The sequence below is a fragment of the Ruditapes philippinarum genome, unplaced genomic scaffold (genome assembly GCF_026571515.1).
Source record: "Ruditapes philippinarum isolate M1 unplaced genomic scaffold, ASM2657151v2 ctg216_1_1_1_1, whole genome shotgun sequence".
NCBI lineage: Eukaryota > Metazoa > Mollusca > Bivalvia > Venerida > Veneridae > Ruditapes > Ruditapes philippinarum.
This window is the reverse complement of record NW_026866999.1, coordinates 361,383-385,857: the sequence shown is the minus strand read 5'-3', so window position 1 is coordinate 385,857 and position 24,475 is coordinate 361,383. Positions and strand designations below refer to the sequence as shown.

At 32.9% G+C, this 24,475-nt stretch overlaps 1 protein-coding gene across 2 annotated transcripts in view; it reads left to right on the top strand.

The window, feature by feature from the left end:
- Positions 1-2,985: 2,985 nt before the first annotated feature.
- The window catches only part of LOC132734443 (uncharacterized), a 95,775-nt gene continuing 74,285 nt past the window's right edge, over positions 2,986-24,475 (top strand). For both annotated transcript variants that reach the window (XR_009626317.1, XM_060721186.1), the window contains exons 1-16: positions 2,986-3,011; positions 4,294-4,707; positions 5,162-5,288; positions 5,788-5,890; positions 7,207-7,270; positions 7,629-7,676; positions 9,228-9,432; positions 10,216-10,313; positions 12,412-12,564; positions 13,136-13,334; positions 14,800-15,130; positions 18,753-18,931; positions 20,520-20,659; positions 21,553-21,741; positions 22,577-22,673; positions 23,360-23,584. Coding sequence is in view for 1 of the 2 variants with exons in the window: in XM_060721186.1 (XP_060577169.1) it covers positions 3,001-3,011; positions 4,294-4,707; positions 5,162-5,288; positions 5,788-5,890; positions 7,207-7,270; positions 7,629-7,676; positions 9,228-9,432; positions 10,216-10,313; positions 12,412-12,564; positions 13,136-13,334; positions 14,800-15,130; positions 18,753-18,931; positions 20,520-20,659; positions 21,553-21,741; positions 22,577-22,673; positions 23,360-23,584 (2,583 nt within the window). In the remaining variant the exon portion in view is untranslated. The remainder of the gene's footprint in view (positions 3,012-4,293; positions 4,708-5,161; positions 5,289-5,787; positions 5,891-7,206; positions 7,271-7,628; positions 7,677-9,227; positions 9,433-10,215; positions 10,314-12,411; positions 12,565-13,135; positions 13,335-14,799; positions 15,131-18,752; positions 18,932-20,519; positions 20,660-21,552; positions 21,742-22,576; positions 22,674-23,359; positions 23,585-24,475) is intronic.

The window sequence follows — 24,475 nt, the reverse complement described above, 5'->3', positions numbered from 1 at the left end:
CATTTACATGTATGGCATATCACGTCTTAGTATCTTAAGTTGCACATTAATGGTATATCAAGTCTTAGTATTTTAAGTTGCACATTGATGTCATATCACGTCTTAGTATATTAAGTTGCACATGAATGGCATATCGCATCTTAGTATTTTAAGTTGTATATCGTTTCAATGCATATCATTTCAGCCTATTGTTGCATTATAAGGAAATTTATGGTATATTTTCTTTAAGCACCTGTGAAGTACTAAACGTGTATTTAGCTATTGTGGCATATTGAGCGTTCAAAAACGAAGAAACTTCATGTAAGAACTTAAAAACTGAGTAAGGGTAATTAAGACATTATGCATAGTATAATTATATAGATTGGCATCTTCTCATCTCTTGAATCAAGGCACAAATTATCAATTGATAATTCGATAGATAATTTGATATTTCTCGTTTACCGTTTATATGAGCATCCTTTTTGCAGAACTGAAAGCAGTTCATTTTAATATTACAAATATTTCACACTCAAAATATTTAATTTTTATATTACCAATCGATACGGTTTATATTTCAATTTTCAAGAAAGAACGCATGATAAATCGTTCAGAAACTGTTACAATCGTTTACAAAATTTATTATTCTAAAATTTAAGCATATTTATTGTACTTTAAGGGAAACACAGGCCAAAATTTTCATTTCTTCGTTTTGAATTTTTCATTCATTAATCTATGAATGTCCTCTAAATGAATACACTAGGCAGTCAAAGGAACAAACTTTTTTCCTTAATCTAAAGAAAAAATGGTGGTTTTCTTACTTGCGTCAGGTTAGAGCGTTCACATTTCACAATAGTTGTCACGGTGAACTCTGGAAATGTTTAAGAACATGTCAAATGAATTATTTAGGTTTGTTTCAATCCTGCAATATCTGTTTTTGTAACTTCCTGGGTTTGTTCAAGTCGCATGACTAGTTTTAAAATCATTCGGTGATTCTGTCCGCGTCTAAATTTCGTTCAACATATATAGATATATTTACGCTTGGACCCCTAAATATATGGCATTTATACAGAAGTTCATACTGGGACTTTTACAAATGACATTTTAGCGTGATTTGAGTACATAAGATTATTTTGATATTTTGTCATTAATTTGCCATAACCAGGAAGTTTAATCGAACTGTTGTCCTTGTATCTAACCATTTTAATGTATTTATTTTATGGGTTCCCGCCATGTCATGTGTACACGTAATTACTAAATAAATTCATAATTGGTACTTGATAAATTTGGTACGTGCATAATAATACATACATCAAACGTTCAGAGCCGTATAAGGGTTGTGTAATAAGGTGAGTGGCCATGAATCATTTTATCTTTTTTATGTAAAAGATTTGAATACAGTAAACACTAAAATATTTCACTCTGATAAAAATGATAGCACAGTGTGTATGTTTGTCTTTTTGTCAGTGTCTCAATTTGAAAAAAAAATCATCTAAATTCATGTATACTTTGGCAAGTAGTGGGCTAACACTTAAAAGTAAGTCTCTTAAATACAGAATTCTTATGATTCCACTGCGCCAGTGAAAGTACAAACATTTTTAGTTTGCTATGGGATTTTAAAGGGCCATTATGCTGTTACGTTTACTTCTAAAACCTTTTTATTTTTGGTGTCCTTTTATAGTTTCCAAAAAGCTAGTTCTTGGCCAATAACCTGACCCTTTTCTTGCTTTTGTGAATTAGTAATCTGATCGCGATTTGTTTACATTTAACTAGATTAATGACAAATACTTTCATCATATTTAGCGCTACTTACTTCATGCAGTAAAACATTCAACATTTGTGAATCCATTATATAAACGATGTAAAAATCATAGTTGTCCTTTCTACAGAAGGACGTTTCTTTCATAAAGCATAATGTTTCTTTAATTTATACTGTTGTTATTTCCTTCAATGTAATGAAGTTCAGTTTACTACAGCCACCATATGGACCCATTTTTGCTACATCATAAAAATAAAAATTCATTTTAGAATCGGTTAACTGTCTGTCTCTCAACCTATTAGTTTAAACATATTTATCCAAGCTCGATTGAGAAACAAATTCTTGCAACTTATATTAACAATTTCAAGTCCGCTTCCTGGAACAAACCAGACCTATCCTTATATGAAAAAACATGTTCGTGACCCGAATGGGCTCCAACCCATGTTCCCTAGGTTGTAAGGCATAAACCTTTACGACTTGGCCACTAGATCCTTTACTATTAAACGTTCGATCCCTAAACATCTCACGACCTTTATTTCTCATATGCCACAATTAGGTACTGTTATGCTCCAAAAGCGAAAGTTGAAAAAAATGTTATTCACAGTGTTCCTTATATGAATGTATTTAAACAAAGTTAAGGAATAATGGTGAATCATGGTTCGTACTCAAGTCATTGTTGAATAAATAGGTTTATTTAATAATTTGTTTTGGTCAAAAGTTCGTTATGAAGTTGAAAATGTCTATTATTGGTATAATTAAATAATTTCAGACCGTGTTTTTTTATTTACATTTCACTCACGCACTAGATCATTCATTCATTGATTCATTCGTTCGTTTGTTCGCCCGTCCATTCGTTCGTTTTTCTCAAAATGTTTAGTCTTTTTCTTAACAATCGATAGGTTTATATTTCGATTGTCGAGTAAGTTCGCATAATAACTCGTTTAGAAACTGTTTCAATCGTTTACATACAATTTACGTACTATGTTAAAGTATAAGCATATTCATTGTACTTAAGTTATAAGTTGTATATCTATTCAACAAAAAATACATGTATGTATGCTTCGTTTCATTGTCATGAGTCACATAACCAGGAAGTTAAATCGAACTGTTGACATTCCTTGTATCTTAGGATTTTAATGTATTTATTTAATGGGTTCCCGTCATGTAATGTGTACACGTAATTACTAAATAAATTCATTAAAACAATAAATTTTGGTACGTACATAATTAAACCTACATCAAACGTTCGGAGCCGTATAAGGGTTATGTTAAAAAGGTGAGTGGCCATGAATCATTTTATCTTTTTAATGTAAAAGATTTGAATACAGTAAACACTAAAATGATTTCACTTTGATAAGAATGATAGCACATGTTTGTCTATGTTTGTCTTTTCGTCCGTGTATCAATGAAAAATCATCTAAATGTTTCATGGCAAGTAGTGGGCTAACACTTAAGAGAAAGTCTCTTGAATGCAGGATTCTTATGATTCCCCTACGCTAGTGAAAGTATTTTTAGTGTCTACAGGAATTAAAGGCCCACTATGCTTTTACTTTTAATTTTCAAAACTTTTTACTGTTGTCATTTCCTTGGACAATTACCTGACCCATCTCTTTCTCGCCTTGCCTTTTGTGAATTAGTAAACTTTAAACGATTTAGTATTTTGTATGGAAGTCAAAATACTACTTTGTTTACATTTAACTACTTTAATGGCAAAAATACTTTCATATTCAGCGCTACTTACTTCATATAAAAAGCATCGAACATGCTCTTAATCCATTAAATAATATTTGCCCTTTCTACAGAAGGACGTTTATTTCCTAAGGCATGATAATATAAAATAATATAATATAATGTGTGTCTTTAATTTATACTTTTATTATTTTCTTAAATGTAATGAAATTCATTTTACTACAGCAACCATATAGACTATTTTTTGCTATATAAAAATCAAAATTTGTTTTAAGAAGTTTCAACGGGCAGCTGTAGCCTAGTAGGTTGAACGTCTGCCTTCAATCCCTAAACGTGTCACGACCTTAATTCCTCATAAGCCACAAAGTACTGTTATGCTCTAAAAGCGGAAGTTGAAAATTTTTATTCACAGTGTTGCTTATATGAATGTGTTTAAACCAAGTTAAGGATTAATTGTGAATAATGGTTCGTACTCAAGTCATTATTAAATAATTAGGGGTATTTAAAAATTTGTTTGGGTCCAAAAGGTTTGTAATGAAGTTGAAACAGTCTATACTTTGTCAAATTGAATTATTTCAGACTGGGTTAAAAATAATGCTATTTGTTTGTTTGTTTGTTATTTGTAGGTTTTTTATTACAATGCACTCACTCACTAGATCATTCATTCATTCATTTATATATTCATTCATTCATTCATTCATTCAGTCAGTCAGTCAGTCAGTCAGCCAGTTGGTCATTCCGTTTCGTTTCGTTTATTTCATTTCGTTTCGTTTCATTTCGTTTCATTTCAGTTCATTCGGTCAAATGTAAATTCCATGAATATATTGTCAGAATATAAATTGTAAGTTCTGATTTTGTTTTATTTTTAGATTAGTACAATCCATACATGTGGTGATGACGAAGATTAAGATTTATGTGTTGCTATCGGTGTTAGTCATACTAGCGCAAAGTGCTCGTGGATTTCAATTACCAACTAGCTATTCAAAGGAACTTGCAAGATATTCAGTAATAAGTACAACAAGTACATGTACCGATGGTGGTCCAGAGAATTGCAATACTACCTGTCCGACAAGGACTAGCTTTCCTTCCTTTTCAAAACCATTAAAATCGATTTCTTCCAATTGCACTGTATACAATGATTCACCGCCCACACACACGACGATAGGCAATGGGGCAATCGAATTCAACTCGTCTACAACAGATTGTCCACTGCATGAGTGGAATTATAATGGAAATAATCCACACTTTACTATAACTATGTGGGTCAAAGTATCAACTAGCATGTGAGTACAAAATGATGTAATTGTTGCATTTTGACAGCATTTTATTACCTAATTTTACTATGTTTTTGGTCACATTTGATGTTGTTTCCACTGTGACATCATTATTTGAGAAAAATACCAATCGCATCTTTTCGGGCCTTTCCGTCATACTTCGGATAAGAAGTATTATGAATAAAAATAGTCGAGGATTTCCGATTGATATACCGATATGGGGTCTCGCATAATGGAGTACCTGATAAACAGCATTTTCAAAATTGTTACAAACTATTTATCAAATATACATATTGCATGATCTACACCCACGGGGAAGATTCTAGATAATGTTGATATTACTTTGGTCCAACACTTTTATATGTGCATTGAATTTATGCTTAAGATAATGGTGTTAGATTCTGTAAATATATCATGTACAAAATATACAAATTCTTAAATATATAACTTTTGATAATTTCAGGAATGTATTAAGCATTGGCAGTGGTCTCAATTTGAGATATGATGCAGCTGGACCAACCTTTGTCTTACAGACATCATCAAGCAGTAGAAAAGAAGCGACGCCAGGATGGTTTTTCATCACTTTGAGGGTAAGATGATCTATTGTATATATTTTTTTTTTGCTTTGCTTTTTTTGTTGTTTTTCTGGTAATATGACAATTTATGCTGGATTTTAGAATCAAGCACTGGCATCGTATACAAACCACTTTGAAACCAGCCTGTGCTTGAGTGCTTGAGGAATTATGATTGTGTCCTTAGTAGAGTCCGAAACCACGATACCTTTGTTAAGAAATAGTGACTTTCCAACCAGCCACATTCCCATCAATCAATTTAATGTCTTGGAACATGGTTTTGATTTAGAAAATGACTAGTTTTGTATCTTTCGCACTTAGTTAAGCATTGTTGTGTTGTGCTTTCAAATTAGTTTTAATGTGTTTGATTCATTTTGCCTTTCGTAGACATGTAAAGTTTTGTTGAAAACATTATTAGCATCTATTAGTACATATGCCACATGGTTATTAAAGACATTCGTTTCAATTCCGTTGATTTAAAACCATTTTAAACGTTTGTCTAAATTTGTTATTTCAGTTTAATGACAAATTAAGTTGGTTTCTCAATGGTCAGCTGGTTGCAGATGGTATTTCTTTTACCGCATCATCATCTTACAATGTTAAACTTGGACCAAGAAAAGGTGATAAATAATTCTTCGATTCCACAACTTTTGAAGTGCTATTTTTCATAAAAATGATAAATATGTAGTTTCTTAAAGCCTCCAGATTTATGCTTATTTTCATGAAAATTTTGAAAATGTATTTGAATGTGTAATAACCAAAAGTAGGCAAATTACAAACCACGTAAATTACCAAAATGTCGTCAAAATGTGCATAAATAGCATTTACTGAGTTAGTTACGTAGTAGAAATATAGTTGTAAATACTGAAAAATCAGTCCTTAATCGCAAATGATACGTAAAATATTACTTGAATCTGTAAACTTTTTTTTTTCTTTTCCTCACATCTTAGTACATTTTCTCAAGTTTGGTTTTATTGAAATATTTTGAATCATCCGGAGGCATGTAGCTTTAAATCTGTTTCATTAATGTAAGACACGATGTAATTGTCCATAGTAATCTATCAGATGTGGTGGTGGTGTTAGTAGTTTTCACTCCGGTTCAACAACCGCATCGTTCCTGGACAAGCTGTCCTCAATGCGAATGACCGTAGAAAGGATTTCATGATCAATCACAACGAAAACGACCTGTGCCGTCCGGGAATCGAACCTGGGTCGCCCGATTCACAGTTCAACGCTCTGCTTGTTGAGATCACCGGACGGCCCGTTATGTAAATGGACTTAATTTACTTGGCGAATTCTACGCGATCACCGATATAATAGGAGCAGTGCATGCACTTCACTTTGCCATGATTAGAAGTAAATTGTTTGCATTTTTACGGACAAAGTCGTTCTGAAATCAGGTTGCCTTCCTGTTAAATTTCAGGAAAAGTACTGAATATAAGAAGAATTTTCATTGGTCATTTTAGAATTACAAACTGAAATCAACTAATCGTATAAGTCATTCTAAAAATAATGTAAACGATAGTTCAAAATAAAATGTTAAGGATAGTTTTAAATAAAATGTAAACGATAGTTCTAACCACACTAAGATAGCTCAAAAATAAAATGAAAGGGCTTTATTTTTGCCATTATGAAATTAAATGTAATTCTAAAATATAATGTAAAGGAATGAGGATAGTTCTTATACATTCAGGTTTATTTGTAAATTATTACAAAACTTATAAAGTCAAACGTAAAAACAAGTAAAAGCGACACCTAAATCAATACTGTAAAATAGAAGTTGTCCTATTTTGAAAAATTATCAATATCAATACGCTATGATTCAATTTCAATGTTTACAAATGTGTTTTTCTTAGCAACAAGAAATAATTACTATGTCATTGTTATGCAAACATTGCCAACATTTCTTTTTCTATTTACTTTTACTTTTTTTCAGATTTGATATCAGGTTCCCTAATTATAGTAGATGTTCGCTGGTACTCGGATGTTATAACAGATAGGTAATATTTAAAATCGTTTCGTTATTATTGTAGTTTTTTGCCTTTTTATTTTCTGTTGAAATGCCTCTCGTCTCCGTGAGTTTTAAAATTGTGTTTTAAAAAAGATAGCATAGCGTTCAAAAGGTGCAGAGGGTGGTATGATATAAACGTTCTGTCATTTATAGTTAGGCTTACTTGTTCATTCTTATATGTACCAATATGATTTATTCTTTGTTAAATACTAGAAACTGTACAGTTTATGCATAAAAAATAGATTATGTTCTGTTCTCTGTTCTACTTTTATAGATGCAAATTGTTACTTGACGATAAAACGACATGTGTTTTGCTATGAATTGCATATTTGTCATCTTTTTTTCAGAGAAATTGATTACATATACAAAGGGCTAGAGGACAATATTTTTTGCAGGTTAGTATTCTCTGTATCTTTATAGCTGTGACATTGTCCATGTGATAAAGGTCATGCACAGTTGTGACATTGTGTATATGATATAGACCATGTACAACTGTAACATTGTCCATGTGATATAGGCCATGTACATCTGTGACATTGTCCATGTGATATAGGACATAATTATACAGATGAGACATTTTCTATGTAATATAGGCCATGTACAGCTGTGACATTGTCCATGTGATATAGGCCATGTACAGCTGTGACATTGTCCATGTGATATAGGCCATGTACAGATGAGACATTGTCTATGTGATATAGGCCATGTACATCTGTGACATTGTTCAAGTGATATAGGACATATACAGCTGTGACATTGTTCAAGAGACATAGGCCATGTACATATGGGACATTGTGTATGTGATATAGGCTAAGTAAAAATGTGGCATTGACTATGTTATACAGGGCAAGTACAACTGTGACATTGTGTATGTGATATAGGCCATGAACAACTGTGGCATTGTCCATGTAATTTCGGCCATGTACATCTGTGACAGTGTGTTTATGTGATATAGGCCATGTACAGCTGTAGCATTGTCCATGTTATATCAACCATGTACAGCTGGGTCATTATCAATGTGACACTATATATATGAGATAGGTCATGTACAGCCGTGATATTGTCCATGTGATAAAGGTCATGTACAGTTCTGACATCATCCATGTGATATAGTCCATGTGAAGCTGTGACATTGCCCATGTGATATAGGCTATGTACAGCTGTGACATTGTCCATGTACTATAGGTTATGTACAAATGTGACATTGTTTATGTGATATAGTACATGTACATCTGTGACATTGTCCATGTACTAAATGTCATGTACAGATGTGACATTGTTCATGTGATATTGGCCATGTATAGCTTTGTCATTGCTCACGTGATATACGCCATTTCAACTGTGACATTGTCCATTTGATATAGGCAATGTACAATTGTGACATTATCCATGCGATGTAGGCCATGTACAGCTGTGACATTGCCCATGTGATATAGGGTGTAAATATCTTGATACTGAGGTGGCTATGGGCTCTAAACATTACACTTCCTTCTTTGTTTTGATTTAGTTTTCTTGTTTCATTCTTCATACTTATATTCCAACTTTTAACTGATTTAGTCATTAGAAGTAGGTTTATTTATATACTTGATATTTACATCTGCTGTCTAAGGTTGTGGTTAGTGATTTGAAGTGACAATTAATTAAATCTCCAATTAAAGTTATCGCCATATTGAAAGAAATGAAAGAAAAAAATATTAACAGCCGGTGATGTGTTGTGTCCTTTTAATTTGTATTACCTTTGTTTCCTTCGCTATCTTTGCTTTAAATTTTTAAAACCCAAATGAAACTTTACAAAAGAATTTAAAATGTCAAGTCATGACATTGTATAAATGCACATAATTAATAACACCGGGTCTACAATTTTCATGTTATTTTGTTGTTATTATTGCTTCCGAAGGATTACCCTTCATCTTCATTTTTTTGAGTTAGATATTTTTTTAATTCAGGTGCCCAACAACACACCCAAAAGTCGTTAAAGATACCCTTCCTGTCGAGAACATGAAGTGCACCGATGGTAGCACGAAGGTCTTGCGTCTTGGTGCAAACGCTCATGTTCCTGATTACATGGCTGATGCCAACACAAATACCAAGTGGGTGTCTGGCATCGTAAAAGAAGTCAATATAACTCTAACATTGAAGAAACAGTTTCAGGTAAACATCAAAAGCCTCATATCTTTACATTAATGCAGTAATAGTTCAACTCTTTATATAGTTAAAATAGTTATATAAAATATGCTGTTATGAAGTTTATAGTGACGTGCTTTGAAAACATACTTAATAGACCGCAAATGTTGGCTTTTCCAAGCTAATCTCCCGGTACACTCTTTACCGTTATAGCTTCACAGTGCCATACCGGTCATAATAGATTAGTCAACCTGTTGTCTTAGTGCATTAACAAATTCTGTTGGAGGAGTACACAGCTTTATAAACAATATTGGACGAAGCCGAGTCTGATATAGGTGTTACAGCTGTATACAAGTCAAGTAGAATCAGTATTGTTCTCAACAATATAATAATCTCTTTTTTACACCACCAGTTTTTGACATCTTGACAATACAATTACTTCAGTTGCAAAAAAGATATCATATAGAATTTTAGATGGAAAATGTAACCGAGGCTGGATGGAGTATGATATGGATTTGATATAGATATACTGGACTCTGAAAATGAAAACGAGCCTGAATGAGATTTGTTACGGATTTGATATATACTTTTTGGACTCTAGAAATGAAAATGAGGCTAGATGGTGTGTGATATTGATTTGTTATAGACTTTTTGGATATTGGAAATGAAAACGATGCTAAATTGATAAGACTGAATCCAAATAATGATTTCTTTCGGAACATCACGTGATGAAAACTCTGAAAGTTTATTAGTTATATTTTATAAGGTGTGAAATAAAGCTATGGATATCAATTTATTTTTATATTCCAGATGAAACGTTTATCACTCGTTGGAATAGCGAAGTCACCAGCAAGTTTAAAAGTCATCCTTCTCTTAAATAATGCCGAGGTTCAAGCTATCGAATTAAAGTAAGATATAAAATTTATTTAATTGTTGTTTTTTTACTGGAGTGTCTAATGTACATGTAATTCAATTTAGAATGCGGCCTTGTTCTTCTGCTCGGAATCTTTGAATTTTTTTATATACTTTTAAACCATTGCATAGTGTAAAAGATTAACGCGTTCAGATTGGCAAATATAGTTCGTTCATTTAATAACATGCATATTTACACTCCTTCCTATTTCTAGTCACTAGTTCTAACAAAGAATTCAAAACCCCTTTTCCATATAGCATTTAACTCCGACATTGCTAGGGAGCATGGGAAATATTATAAGAACGATAAACGATCATGGTTTTCAAACCTAAATGAACATGCAGATCGATTACAGCTCTGGCCGATTCCTCCTCGTAAACAATTCAACTACGCGGTCGATAGGATATGTCCGAACTACCTGGAATGGTTGTCACTCATTTTATAACACTGTTCACATTTTTATCTGGGCCTTTGGGGTTTGTCAGTTCTTAAAACTGACTTGTTCTTAAAATGGTGCGGCTTTGAACAAGCTCAATCAAACCAAGCCTGCAACATTTTACAATTTTACCGTGTTGGGCTTTCTTTAGGGATTCTGTTTTTTCTCTATTTCATTTGGACACAATTATTTCTGCAGCTTTCGAGTTACAAGAAACATTCTTAAGTTCGTAGAATTTTAAACACTTCTTTTCGTGGAAAAGTACAAGTATTGGGAGAAAATAAGTCATGTTTCATTACTGAGGCTATTTTAAGCAATCGAGGTTTTTAGATATTTCATCAAATATGATAAACAAGATTAACAAGGAAAGGCGGCGTTCAAAAACACTTAATTTTTAGAAAAAAAAATTCAATAATTTTATACATGTTTGCATTGTGCTGGTATTGATGTTTAGCTTTCTGAAGGAATGGTTGACCTCGCGAGATGTCACCCTTCACAAAGTGGAAGTGTGCATACTTGTGTTTCATCATTACGACGATAGAACTTATTGTATTCGGGTGTCCTTGGCCGAGTGGGTAATGTTGTTTATTTCAAACCACTTGCCTCTTACCATTGTGAGTTTTTCTCCCAATAGGTATCTTGGGTTCTTCATTAGCGAACACTATAATGAGCTAGCTTATAGAAAGTCGGTGTTGCTACTAGGGTGTCAGGTCGTGCCTGAAATGATATAATGCAAGAAGGGGTACCAGATATCCTCCTCCGCCAGTAATGCTTGAAAATCGTCATATGACCATAACAGTGGCGATGTGACTTAAAAACCTAGAATATATAAAAACTTACCTGTCTTACTTAGGAACAATGTCTATCAGATGTTAAGGTAGTCTCTTATTAAGCAATAACTTTGTTTCCAGGTGCGATGTTTTCTGTTTTAGTTATTATTCAAAGAAACAATATGCTTTTTATATGTTAGATTTTTATCTATAAACAATGTAATTAATTGCACAAGTGAGCAAGGCAGGGAATAACAAAGGTCTTGACCGGCAAAAAGAGAATATTCATGCAGCTTTACTTTTCAATCCTGATCTGGGGCGGGGTCAGGTGGAATATGGAAAGCCTTTATATCACCATGACATACTTACTGCCTAGCTGTATCGAAATGTGTAAATGATGTATCCTAACGAATCCAAATTGTCGTATATCACGGTATATAACTGTTCACTAATTTTGGAGAACATGTTAGCACAGTGGGTTGAGGTGCGGAATAGTGTTCTAGAATTCAGGCCAGCTGGCTGCGCATTTTCATCACCCTGCGACACATGAGTGCATGTAACGAATTATGACAACCCTGAATTAAGCAACTTACGTCCAAGTTTTTATGTTATATTTTGTTTGTTTGTTTGTTTATTTGTTTGTTTGTTTGTTCTCTTGGCCGATTTAACACATATTTGTTCATGTCTTGGCAGTCGGTCAATCTCTTTCCTTAATAACTTACGAGTAATTATCAGTTTCTCTGCAAGTGACACATTAAATGAAATATCCGAGTTCAAATGCCACGGAAGAATTTTGCCCAGCCCAAGGATTAAATGAGCAACCCCCGGAGTACAAATCCGATCGGAGCCAATCGGATGAACGTTACTTTTTGTAAATATTTTTTCAGTGTGAATGGTGGAAACGTTTCTTATGACTTTAATGAAGGATCTATTACTAGTAGGACACAATACCAAAAGTTCATAGCTGATAAAGTTATTGTCCAGGCTAAATTCACTACAAGTGACTATCTTTCTGTAGGTGAACTAACGCTTGAAGCTAGGTAAGTACCTCATTTATTTTATGTAGATTATTAACGAGAAATCTGAAACTTGTTGAATCTGTGTAATGGTTTTGTCCTGCATTAACTTTGAGTTAATGTATAAGAATTTTGGTGGATACACAAAATAAGCTAACGGTTTAGAGCCTGGTATGACTGCCTGGCTGCATGCTAAACTGACTCTTTATTGGTGACAAAGGCGATTATGATACTGCCGTTCGGCTTCGATGGGTTTAGGATTGATGAAATCCCAGCAGACTGATTACAAAGACGAAACACGCCTGACTAATTGTTCAATATTATTGAATATTGTACCTTTTTTAGATTTTTTTTAACTAAATATCATTTCAAAGAATATATATTGCGAAGTGTTGCATTTCATAACTCTGGTAAATATGTAATATTTAGCTTAAAATTTTTAATTTTTATAATATTCTTAGATAATTTACTGTGTTAACATCTTGTTTTCATTTTTTTGAGTTTTTGTCTTACAAATTAATTGTATAAATATTTTGTCCAATGAATAAATGATTGAAGCAAGTTTTACGACTTTAATAACATGTGTATTGTTCAGATGTAGTTGTTATGGTAACGATAATGCGTGCAAGATTGTCACAGATGGCTACACGTGTAGTTGTTTATCGTCCTCTAACACAAAAGGGTCACATTGTGATGGTTGTGGAACCGGCTACTATCGCAGTGCTGAGCAATTTGTATGTAACAACCCATGTAAATGCAACATGACCGGAAGTAATGACACTGTATGTGAGGAGGTAACCTTTTTTTATTAATCGCATCTTCTCGATCGGTCCTTTCCGGAAAGAAATCAAACAATAGTAAGAATACAGAGACCGGATACGGAATTTCGGTCTAATGCTTAGAATCTAAACATGTACACACATAGTAATTTAATGCTAAAAGTTGATATATTGAGTGCTTTCATCTGAGGTTATTATTGATAATAGCCGAGATGTTCCGATTGCATTTTGATGTCGTAAACGGATATAACTGCAAATCGGCTCTTACTCGGCAGTAATTAGTGTAACCGCTTTTTCATGAAGAAACCAGTGCTGATAGTGAAAATTGTGATTAGCATATTTTAATTAGCGGAGGGCAGGTGTTTCTTGAAGACTGATAACACTGTAACAATGTGAGGATACATTCAAATTTATTACATAAATAATACACGTGGAGCTCAGCTCGCAGAGACAAATGCGTACACAGTAACTTTTTGATATCCTTTTAACTCTAAGAAAAATGTCAATTATTAATTATTGCTGACTGTTTATATTTTCTAGAAAAAGTAAGCAAAACATTATTTTGTTTCAAATGACAGGAATGAATTGCATTAGCAATCCTAGGTATTGTTGAAAACTCATTGTTTTACATGCCAAATTAAATAATTGGACCCCATCCTTGTTTGTACGTGACTGCTGGGGAAAAATAATGTTATGCTTAATTAAAGAGGTGACACTTTCTATATTTTTATCTGATATCGCGTTGTAAGAGCCGATTTGCAGTTATATGGGTAAGAGTTCGATAAGACTCCCTACGGTCGTCTTAATACAAACTCTTACCCATACTTAGCTAACTAAAAGTCAAGCTAGGTAAATTTCGACTCTGTCAGTTCCCAATATTTTTTATTAAATGTTCATTAAATGTTTGAAAAATGAGACATCTTTGGAATTATTTTCTTGTATCTCATATTGCCATCTTCAGGCACAAGTTTTAGTTTTGTTAAATATACATTATATATATCCACCATTTTCTGTTGCTAAATTCATTCACTTTATTGTTTTGGAAACTAGATTATAATTACATCCCTATTCTTTAAACAATATTATTTACATAGGGTTTTTTTCTCGCTACTCTTCATTTTGAAGATTTATCTTCATTCAAAATACACTTAAAAAAATCAGGGGATAACAATTAATTGAAATAGTTCATGAAACAGAAATTGCACTACTAATTACACTTTTTATCATATTGACATGAACAAGTACAAAATTAAAAACTTTGGAATAGAAAGGTCGATCAACATGGCATAATTTGAAATTTTACAGGCTTGTTTTGACTGAACCTGGTCGCGGGCGGTCAATGTAGGCAGTTGTCCATTTTTAAGTCAACATTTAAGACATGGAAATTTAACTTAATTGTGAAAAGGCAAAATAATCTGGGCTTACGATTTTCATTTCTGAGTAGATCTGTTCCTTAATATATTCTATTTTTTGTTAACAGGTAAATGGGCAATGTAGCTGTCATGACAAAATTGAAGGTAGACAATGTTCCGTCTGCAAGCACAATACCGCGAACTTTTCTTCTAGCGGATGTACAGCATGCGAATGTAATCCTGACGGTATCACTAGCTGTAGTGATGATCTAACCTGTAACTGTAAACAAAACGTAGACATTACGTCTGGTAAATGTGACAAATGTCTGCCTAACTTTTATAATATATCTAGTCCTTCCGGTTGTGCTGCCTGCGAATGTGATCCATCCGGCACCAGGGTGGCGGAGCCTTACTGTGAAAGTGACAAAGGCGAATGCTATTGTAGAGCTAATGTAGAAGGTTATTGCATGCTTATTTATCATTTACCTCTTTGTATTATTTACCACATATCAATTTTGTGCCTCCCACTATACTGGAACATTTCGATTTACCCTTGTTTGTCCGTCCATCCGTTCTCATTTTGTGTCGCAAAAAGTATTTGACAAAGAGTCAGGAAACTTTACAGGAATGTTGGTCAGCATGTTTTGTTGTACATCTGTTCGCTTGCGGATTTATCCCGTATTTCTAGAGTTATTTGCTTTGACTTAGTGAAAAAGTTCCATTATGTTGTGTTATTTGTTCTTGAGTGCTTGAGTTAGAATCAATCAATTTTACAGGAATAATGATCAACATCACTGTGAAGCTATGCACCTGGGGTTTTGCATGTGTTTTTTTCAGTTTTGTTAGAGCTAGATCTATTGCCCTTGACTTAGTACACATCTGCAATTTCCAACTTATTCATACATAGCTCAAAAAGTATGTGACCTGTAGGCCTGAAAATTTACAAGAATGTTGGTCCCCACGTGTACAGTATAATGTACCTTGAATTTGGTTGTGGATTTATTAAGTAGTTCTTGCCTTTTACTTAGTAAAAGATTTTTTGTTTTCAACTTGTAGCATATGTTGTCCAAATAATATTTGACCTACAGTCATAAGATTGACAAAGCAGTGGAGTGTTGGGGCACCCTTGTCCTATGGACACATTTCTAGATATGTCATTTTCTTTATGATAGATCCCTACTCTGACCTTTCATTTTAATAACGTTAGATTTATCTACCAACATTTACATGTGCTCTTTTGATAACAAATAGGTTGTGTTGAAATTCTTATTGTATCCACTTATCTGATCATTAGAATTGGACAGATCAGGGATCTATGCATTGTATTCAGTATTTGCAAAAGTAATCGTAATTTGCCAGTTAGAACATTTTGCTATTTTAGCTCACCTGAGCATATGCTCAGGGTGAGCTATTAGGATCACTCTTCGTCCGTCGTCCGTCGTACGTCGTCCGTCGTACGTTGTCCGTTGTCCGTTCACACTTTTAAAACGACATCTCCTCTGAAACCATATGGCAGATCATAATGAAACTTCGCAGTTATGTTCCTTGTGTGAAGCCTTAACAAAGTTGTTCAACGAATTCCATTCCATGCAGAACTCTGGTTGCCATTGCAACCAAATGAAAAAACTTTAAATATCTTCTTCTAAAAAATCCAAAGAGCTAGAGCTTAGGTATTTGGCATGAAACATCTTCTAGTGAGTGTCTACCAAGTTTGTTCAAATAAAAGCCCTGGGGTCAAAATTTGCCCCGCCCCAGGGGGTCATTGATTTTCCCTATATGCATATAGTAAAAACTTAAAAAATCTTCTTTTAAAGAAACAAAAGAGCTAGAGCTAAGATCTTTAGCATGAAACATGTTCTAATGGGTGTCTACCAAGTTTGTTCAATAAAAGCCCGGGTCAAAATTGGCCCCGCCCCGGGGGTCATTCATTTTTCCTTATATGTGTATAGCAAAAACTTAAAAAATCTTCTTTGAAAAAACCCAAGTAGCTAGAGTTTAGATATTAAGTATGAAACATCTTCTAGTGAGTGTCTTCAAAGTTTGTTCAAATAAAAGCCCTGGGATCAAAATTGGCCCCGCCCCGGGGGTCATTGATTTTCCTTAAATGTGTATAGCAAAAACTTAAAAAATCTTCTTTGAAAAAACCCAAATAGCTAGAGTTTAGATATTAAGCATGAAACATTTTCTAGTGAGTGCCTACCAAGTTTGTTCAAATAAAAGCCCTGGGGTCAAAATTGGCCCCGCCCCAGGGGGTCATTGATTTTCCCTATATGCATATTGTAAAAACTTTTAAAAAAAATCTTTTAAAGAATGCAAAGAGCTAGAGCTAAGATATATAGCATGAAACATGTTCTAATAGATGTCTACCAAGTTCGTTCAAATAAGAGCCCTGGGGTCAAAATTGCCCCCGCCCCGGGGGTCTTTCATTTTCCTTATATGTTTTTTAACAAAACCTTAAAAGATCTTTTTTGAAAAAAAAACAAATAGATAGAGTTTAGATACTAAGCATGAAACATCTTCTAGTGAGTGTCTACCAAGTTTGTTCAAATAAAAGCCCTAGGGTCAAAATTGGCCCCGCCCCGGGGTCATATATTTTCCTTATATGTGTATGACAAAAACTTAAAAATCTTCTTTGAAAAAACTCAAATAGCTAGAGTTTAGATATTAAGCACGAAGCATCTTCTGGTGAGTGTCTACAAAGTTTGTTCAAATAAAAGCCCTGGGGTCAAAATTGGCCCCATCCCAAGGGACATTGATTTTCCTTATATGTGTATAGCAAAAACTTAAAAATCTTGTTTGAAAAAAACCTGAATAGCTAGAGTTCAGATATTAAGCATAAAATATTGTCTTGTAAGTGTCTACAAAGATTGTTCAAATAAAAGCCCTGGGGTCAAAACTGGCCCTGCCCCAGGTGTGTCAATGCTTTTAACTATATGTGTAAAGAATAACACTTGAGAAAAAATCTTCTTTTAAATAACCCAAGAAGCTAGACCGTAGATGTTTAGCATGAAACATCTTCTAATCGGTGTCTTCCAAGTTTGTTCAAATAAAAGCCCTGGGGTTTAAACTGGTCCTGCTCCGGGGGCCTATATACAGGTGAGCGACTTTAGGGCCATCATTGTCCTCTTGTTTGTTTTGCTATGATTTGAAGTGTAGGGGTTGACAAGATTTTTTGGAAGATGGACAAAACCCTACTCGTCAAAACCCCACACATTAAAGTTTTGCAGAGTACCACTCTATAAAAATTAAAGATGTGGGGCTTTGTCCACTCAATAAAATTCATTTGTGGTGTTTTGTTTACTCTATAAAATTTTGAGGTCTGGGGTTTTGACATGAGGGGTTTTGTCCTACATTCAGATTTTCAATGTAAAAAAAACACAACACACCTGCAAAATATACTTTGTGCTCATCCGTTGCATTAATCTGTTGAAGGAGTTAACATCTGTGTATAGATCATTTTGATAACTAATTAAGAAAAGATATAATGATTTACAAAAAGTAATCTGGTGAATCATTGGCAAATGTCTGCATGAAAATTTGTGTTGACTATGAAAACTTGTAATCTTGAGCTGTTAACAAATGCACAAACTCTTGAATAATGTCTGCAGTTTTCAATGAATATATATCGATTTCGCTCTAAATATATATGTATATTTTTTATTATTATGGCTGGTTCTTATTCTAATTATATCGTAGTTATACATGTATCTTCTTTTTTGCATCTTCAGTAACATAGAGCATTAAAAGAAACATACTTTCCTTTTATCATTATGATTATTATTATTATTATTATTATTATAATTATTATTATTATTATTTAGGAAAGAAAGGCTTATAATTATTGTATTTACTACGTAACAAATAATTAATTAATTAATTAATTAATTAATTAATTACCAAGAACAATTCATTTAATTAATAAATAAAATAAACGATTAATTAATTAATTAATTAGCATAAACAATTAAATAATTAATTGTTTTTGTTCGTTATTAGTATGTATAACATAATGATAGTGATAAGTGTGAAACTTGTAATTAATAATTAAGCATAGCGTATTGAAACTATAACGTTATTTCAGGTAAAATGTGTAAAACATGCAAAGATGAATATTACGGCTTGTCAGATAACAAAACAGACGGGTGTGATGCTTGTGAGTGTAATATTGTAGGATCTGCTTCGTTTATATGTGACAAAGATACTGGTCAATGTCCTTGTTTTGGTGAAAGCAATCCTACAGAAGTTAATAACAGACAATGCGTAAGTTTCGTGATTATAGTTATTGCACAAGTTTCACGATTTTTTTATCAAGCTAGCTTTCTAAACGTCGGTGGTTCCACTCTGCGACCCGTTTGTGCCCTAAGATAATATACGATAATATACAGAGGGGCATTTAAGTTTTTTAGTTGTTTTTTTTCACCAGTAAACCTCGAAAGTCGCCTTATGACCTTTACAGACTTGATTCTGCGTAAAACATTACAACAACAAGTTAAATGTTGATGCTGCACATCAAAGACGCCGCCAAATGATGTGAACAGTCAATCAGCATTGAAAATCGATCTCTATTATAGTTGAATATTCAAAACACAAATCAAGTTTTTCACCATGTTTTCGGTTTGTGCTCGTTGTTAAATGATAAAGTTGCATATTTTTGTGAAAAAGTATAACCTAATGCATAAATTCACAAAATAATACCAGGTCTGAAATTCTTAAATGTTTGTCTGTTGCGACAAAGACTGAAACGTCTGGTCGAATCAAAACAAATTGGATAACAAATAATTTAAAATTTAAATATTTGGAATACTTAAAGTAAATTCAAGACAATATGTGCCGAGAATATACTCATTTAAATATTGGCACGAATTACATAATGTTTGAGGACAAACTGTTCTGCATTGACCCCCCCCCCCCTTACAGGCCGTAGCGTAACCGGTTTGTTGTACTTTCTTAACGGTTGAGTGAGAACCGCCTCTCTGATTGTGGGCGTGGTTTAGGCTTTGTAACTTGTAATTTAATGATTCGACAAGTGATATTGATAAAAGTTGTCCTGGTTTCATTCTACCCCGATTACGAAGACTAAATGCTAGCATATGGAGCATAATATGAAATTTAATATGACAATTTAAAGCGGAGCCGAACTTCAACAGAGACGAAGCAAATGAAGTAAGTGACACTGCCTCAATTATCACCTCTCTCAACGTTTAAGTTTTAGAACGATCGGCTATAGACTGGCTCATTGGCACGTTATTTATTATGTAGATAAAATTAGATAATGGAAAGAAGAATATGATATTCAAACATGGCACTATCACTTCAGTTAAACGTTAATTCTAATCCCTTTAATGTCTGTGACATGTTGTACATCATAAAAGCTTTTTTGTAATAGAAAATGTTAAAACAGTGTGATTTTGTTAAAATAAAAAATACACAAAATCAAGACTATAATTTTTCCAATTGCTGTATGAACAAATGCATATCTACTACTACTAGACGCCCATTGCAAGCGGTGTCTTATAAACACAAAAGGGGTGATTATATTGCGATTGTATTCAAGAAATAATGAGACCTTTTGTACTGATACAGGAGTTGTGTCGCCTTCTTATCCCGAAAGCAAGCAATTGATGAGCTTAAATTACATCAATGTGAAGAATTAATTATAAATCAGTAAGAAATGACAAAAGAAAATTATCCATCTTATTAACATATTGTACTATAAAAAAAACGCCGGAAAATTCTTTGTTGTTCAAACAATTTTTTCATGTGCAATGGGTGTTATATGAAGATTGAAATTCAAGTGACATTAGAGTTACAATGTAAGTTACTACAAAGACTAATTTAACTATTTTAGATACCGACAGCGTTGAAACTGGAACCTTTATTTGGACCAAAGGCTGGGTCAACATTGCTTACCCTCACTGGAACCTTACTTGGTACAAACGCAGATGTAAATCTTACCATAGGTGGTGAAGAACAAGAAATTGTTGAAAGGTAAATTATAATTTGCTGTTATTTATAAGTCAAATTACTTAAAAATACACTCCAATGCCCCTTTCTGTAGTTTCCAAAGACCTGTGTTAGACGAGGAATCCCGAGTAGAGCCTAATTTAAATATTCCCGAGTTGATTAACATTGATGAAGAACACTTTTAGTGTAAACATACTTTACTTCAAAAATTTTGAACAAACGGAATTTACCTACAATAATGAATAACATGTACAATACAATTCTTAAAAAAGGATCAGAACACAAAGCATAAAATGTTTAAAAAGGATATTGATAATGACTTTTAGTGTATGTCTCTTAACGGACATTCTTTCACAGGTCCCATTCGTTACACATGTATAATTATACTTTATGCGTATCTTCAGGAAATTTACAATTAGACGAAACCATGCCTTACTGTTGTTATTGTTGCGTTAGTTTTCAGTCATTATTGGTAGTCTATCATCATATTTTAGTAAGCTTAGTTAAGTTTAGTCCTTATGAATTATTTTAATGCATAAAGATATATTGTATGTGATTTTCCAAATAGGGAAAATAATTAGACAGTGATTTGTTTAGTATATATGTATAATTCTCAAGTAAAAACACATACAGTATTTATAAAAAAAAATGAATTAAACCTGCATGCCTCTAGATCAGACAAAATATTCCAAGGAAATTGTGAGAAACCGTACAAAGATTATAAGACATGTAAAAATATTAAATATTAAGATGATTGAGGGGAAATCTGAAATATCTTTACAAAAGATTTAGATGTAGATGGTGAAGATCAATAGGCAAGGCATGGGGAATTGGATAAGGGTAGATAGATATGAATGGTCAATTATAGTTCTTTGTGTAACCGCCAATCAATTTTGTATATTTCTCCTTTGTTTCAGGAATCTTACTTTCATAGTATTCAAAACAAAGGAAAGTACAGAAATTGAAAGTAAACCAATGAGATTAGTCTGGAGTTATGGAGGTCAAACATACAATGATGACAACTTTGATAACACAACACAAATGTTTAAATACAAGAACAATCCCCAGATGATAGTACCCACATCGAATTTAAGAACATTTGCAAGGTACCGTAAAACATGAATTATTCGTTGGCACTAATTTTCGTGGTTTTCGTGGATAGATTAATCCACAGTTTTAAGGTTCAACGAAATATCATTTTGTCTGCGTAATAATTATTTTGCATTGCATTATTTACATTTAATTGTTTTGAAATTAAAAAAAATTGTTTATCACTTTTACAAATACATTTTGGGATCATTGATTCCGATATGTATTAGTGTACTCTTAAGCTGGTGCTAGGGGGCATGAAAGATGTTATACTTTTCATAATGAGACTCAACTTGATTAGCAGTTTTCACCTTTCGATTTTTTTTCACTAGGGATCTCCAGTACTCTAAATTTATGCCCTTTTTCCAGATTTTTATTTTGTGGAAATTTGTTATAACAATATTAGTTTAAATATGTATGCACGCAGAATGCTTTTTATTGCATATTATACATTATCAGTACTTGTACCGAATTTCTAGTACAGTTTAGTGTTGGTTACTTCCGCTATAGTTTTATTTTTGAATAATGCAAAATGTCTTGTTCTAAATATGGCATCGTGTATGTGGCCTAGCTAAGGTGGAGTGATTCAGCTAACTCAGATGGACTTTTAAGAAGTGCTCCATTTACCGTTGCAATTAGATATATTTGGCATCGAAAGTAAACATGTTTGAAAATAATCATTTTCAATTATGCAACTACATTGTATGCCAGTAATATGAAATTGAAGTATTTGATCGGTTTATTTCCAGATTTTTAAATTGTGTGTTTATCAGTTTTATTACAAACAGTTTTTTTATTTATTCAATTGTACATGTATGCTGTTCATAAGAATGTTTCTCTTTGGCTTGATAGTGGGGGCTGCATCATACAAGTTGGAGGTGACAATCTTGACAGTGTTCCGTATCCAAAGTTGCGAGTTTATCTAGATGGTGGTAAGGAGTTTCAATCGGTAGGTGATTTACTTACCTTAGTTTTTTATATAGAAATTGTGAATTCCCATCAAACTCCCGTTTAATGTGTAGAAAATTACTTACATGAAATCTCTATGTATGTAATCAAATATGCAAGATCAGTGAAATGCACTTGCATGGAACCTTGGGTAATCTTAATAGATTCTTCCTTAAGTGATCCATATTTAGAAAATCGTGAGCTACTTTTTATCAAATCATTTTCGTTAGAAATGTGAATAATGTATCTAAAATACACGCATTTTCTTTCCATGAATTATTATTAGGTTCGTTGGAAATCTTATGACATTATGCCCATCCTAGGGTGTAAAGTGAGGGTGTAAAGTGAGTAAACGGGTGAAGATCAAAAAATGTTTTCATTTTGCCATAATCCCTTTTAATTTAATAATCAAGTTCACATAAACAATAGATAACACACAGATCTAAATGAAATTTCTGTGAATATCCGTTAGATTTGACGTATAACGCTTGGTCTTTTTAAATTTTAGGTAGATTTATAATTTTATCTTAAATATTTTTTCAATATCAATTGTTGGTCAAACACCATTTTGACAGTCAATCTTAAGAAATATAAAGTAAATTCAGCTCAACTTGACTGTGAAAATATGAGAATAATGTCACTTTAATGATGCTAATTATTGACTGTGTTTCTGTTTAATATCTCTAGCCGTGTATGGCAACAAAAAAGACATTAAAGTGTCCGACTCCTACTATCGATATAGATGATAAAGATCGGAATGTCTCGTATGGATTTTGGCTGGACGGATTTATGGCAAACAAGAACGTCACTGAAAGCCAGGGCTCTGTATTGGAAGTAGTAAAGGACCCTTCTATTTATACCGGCATGTCAGAAACCTTCCGGAATACGTTTGATGATATATTCAAAGTTAAGGTACAGTGCTTTTAACATTCTGAAATGACATATCATTTTAGTTATTTGTATATTTTGAATAACCAAACTTTCTTTTCAAAATTCTGAAAGAAGATACCAAATAAGCAGCTGTTCGTTGAATTCATGTAGCAAGTTTTATTTCTACAATTTTGCAATAACGTGATATTTTAATAACAGTTTGTTTTCTAAAATATAGTAATCACTAGTATGCATTTCGTTGATTTCTGTTGAATAAATTAAAATGTGTGGGTATTTAATACCTTTGTTTAAGACGACCTAATTCTTTTTTTTTTTAATCATGCTTTATATTATCATAGATAAACTCATAAGCATTGATTAGATGTTGAAATGCTTCTGTTCATTATTTCATCCTCCTTTGAAAAAAGGAATTGAAACAAACAACAACAAAAATAAAACTTATATCGTATATATGAAAAGCATCTAATGAGTATAACAAATAAGGGATATTCTATCCTTGTACAGTAGGGAGTATGTAGTTATTCACTATATCGCAGGAGTAATACAAAACTTACTTCTATCCTGGCGTACTTTTTGATATCTACTTTTATCAGTTAGTTCCTATGCTGTAAGGCGAACTTTCCAAAATTTAAGTTTTATCCTTTAGTTGGTTGTTCCCGTCAAATCAGGCGGATTTTCCAAGATTTACTTTTATCCTTAAGTGCCGATAGGGAAAACTTTTCAAAAATAACGTTTTTCTTTAAAAGCCGATAGGAAGAACCTTCCAAAATATACGTTTATTCCTAAGTGACGATAAAGAAAACCGAAATTTACTATTAGCAATTAAAAATAGCCTAGCGACGAAGGTTAATTGATATGTGCACTAAATGAGGTCACTTTACTGAAATTTTAGTGGTAAAGAATATGTTATGA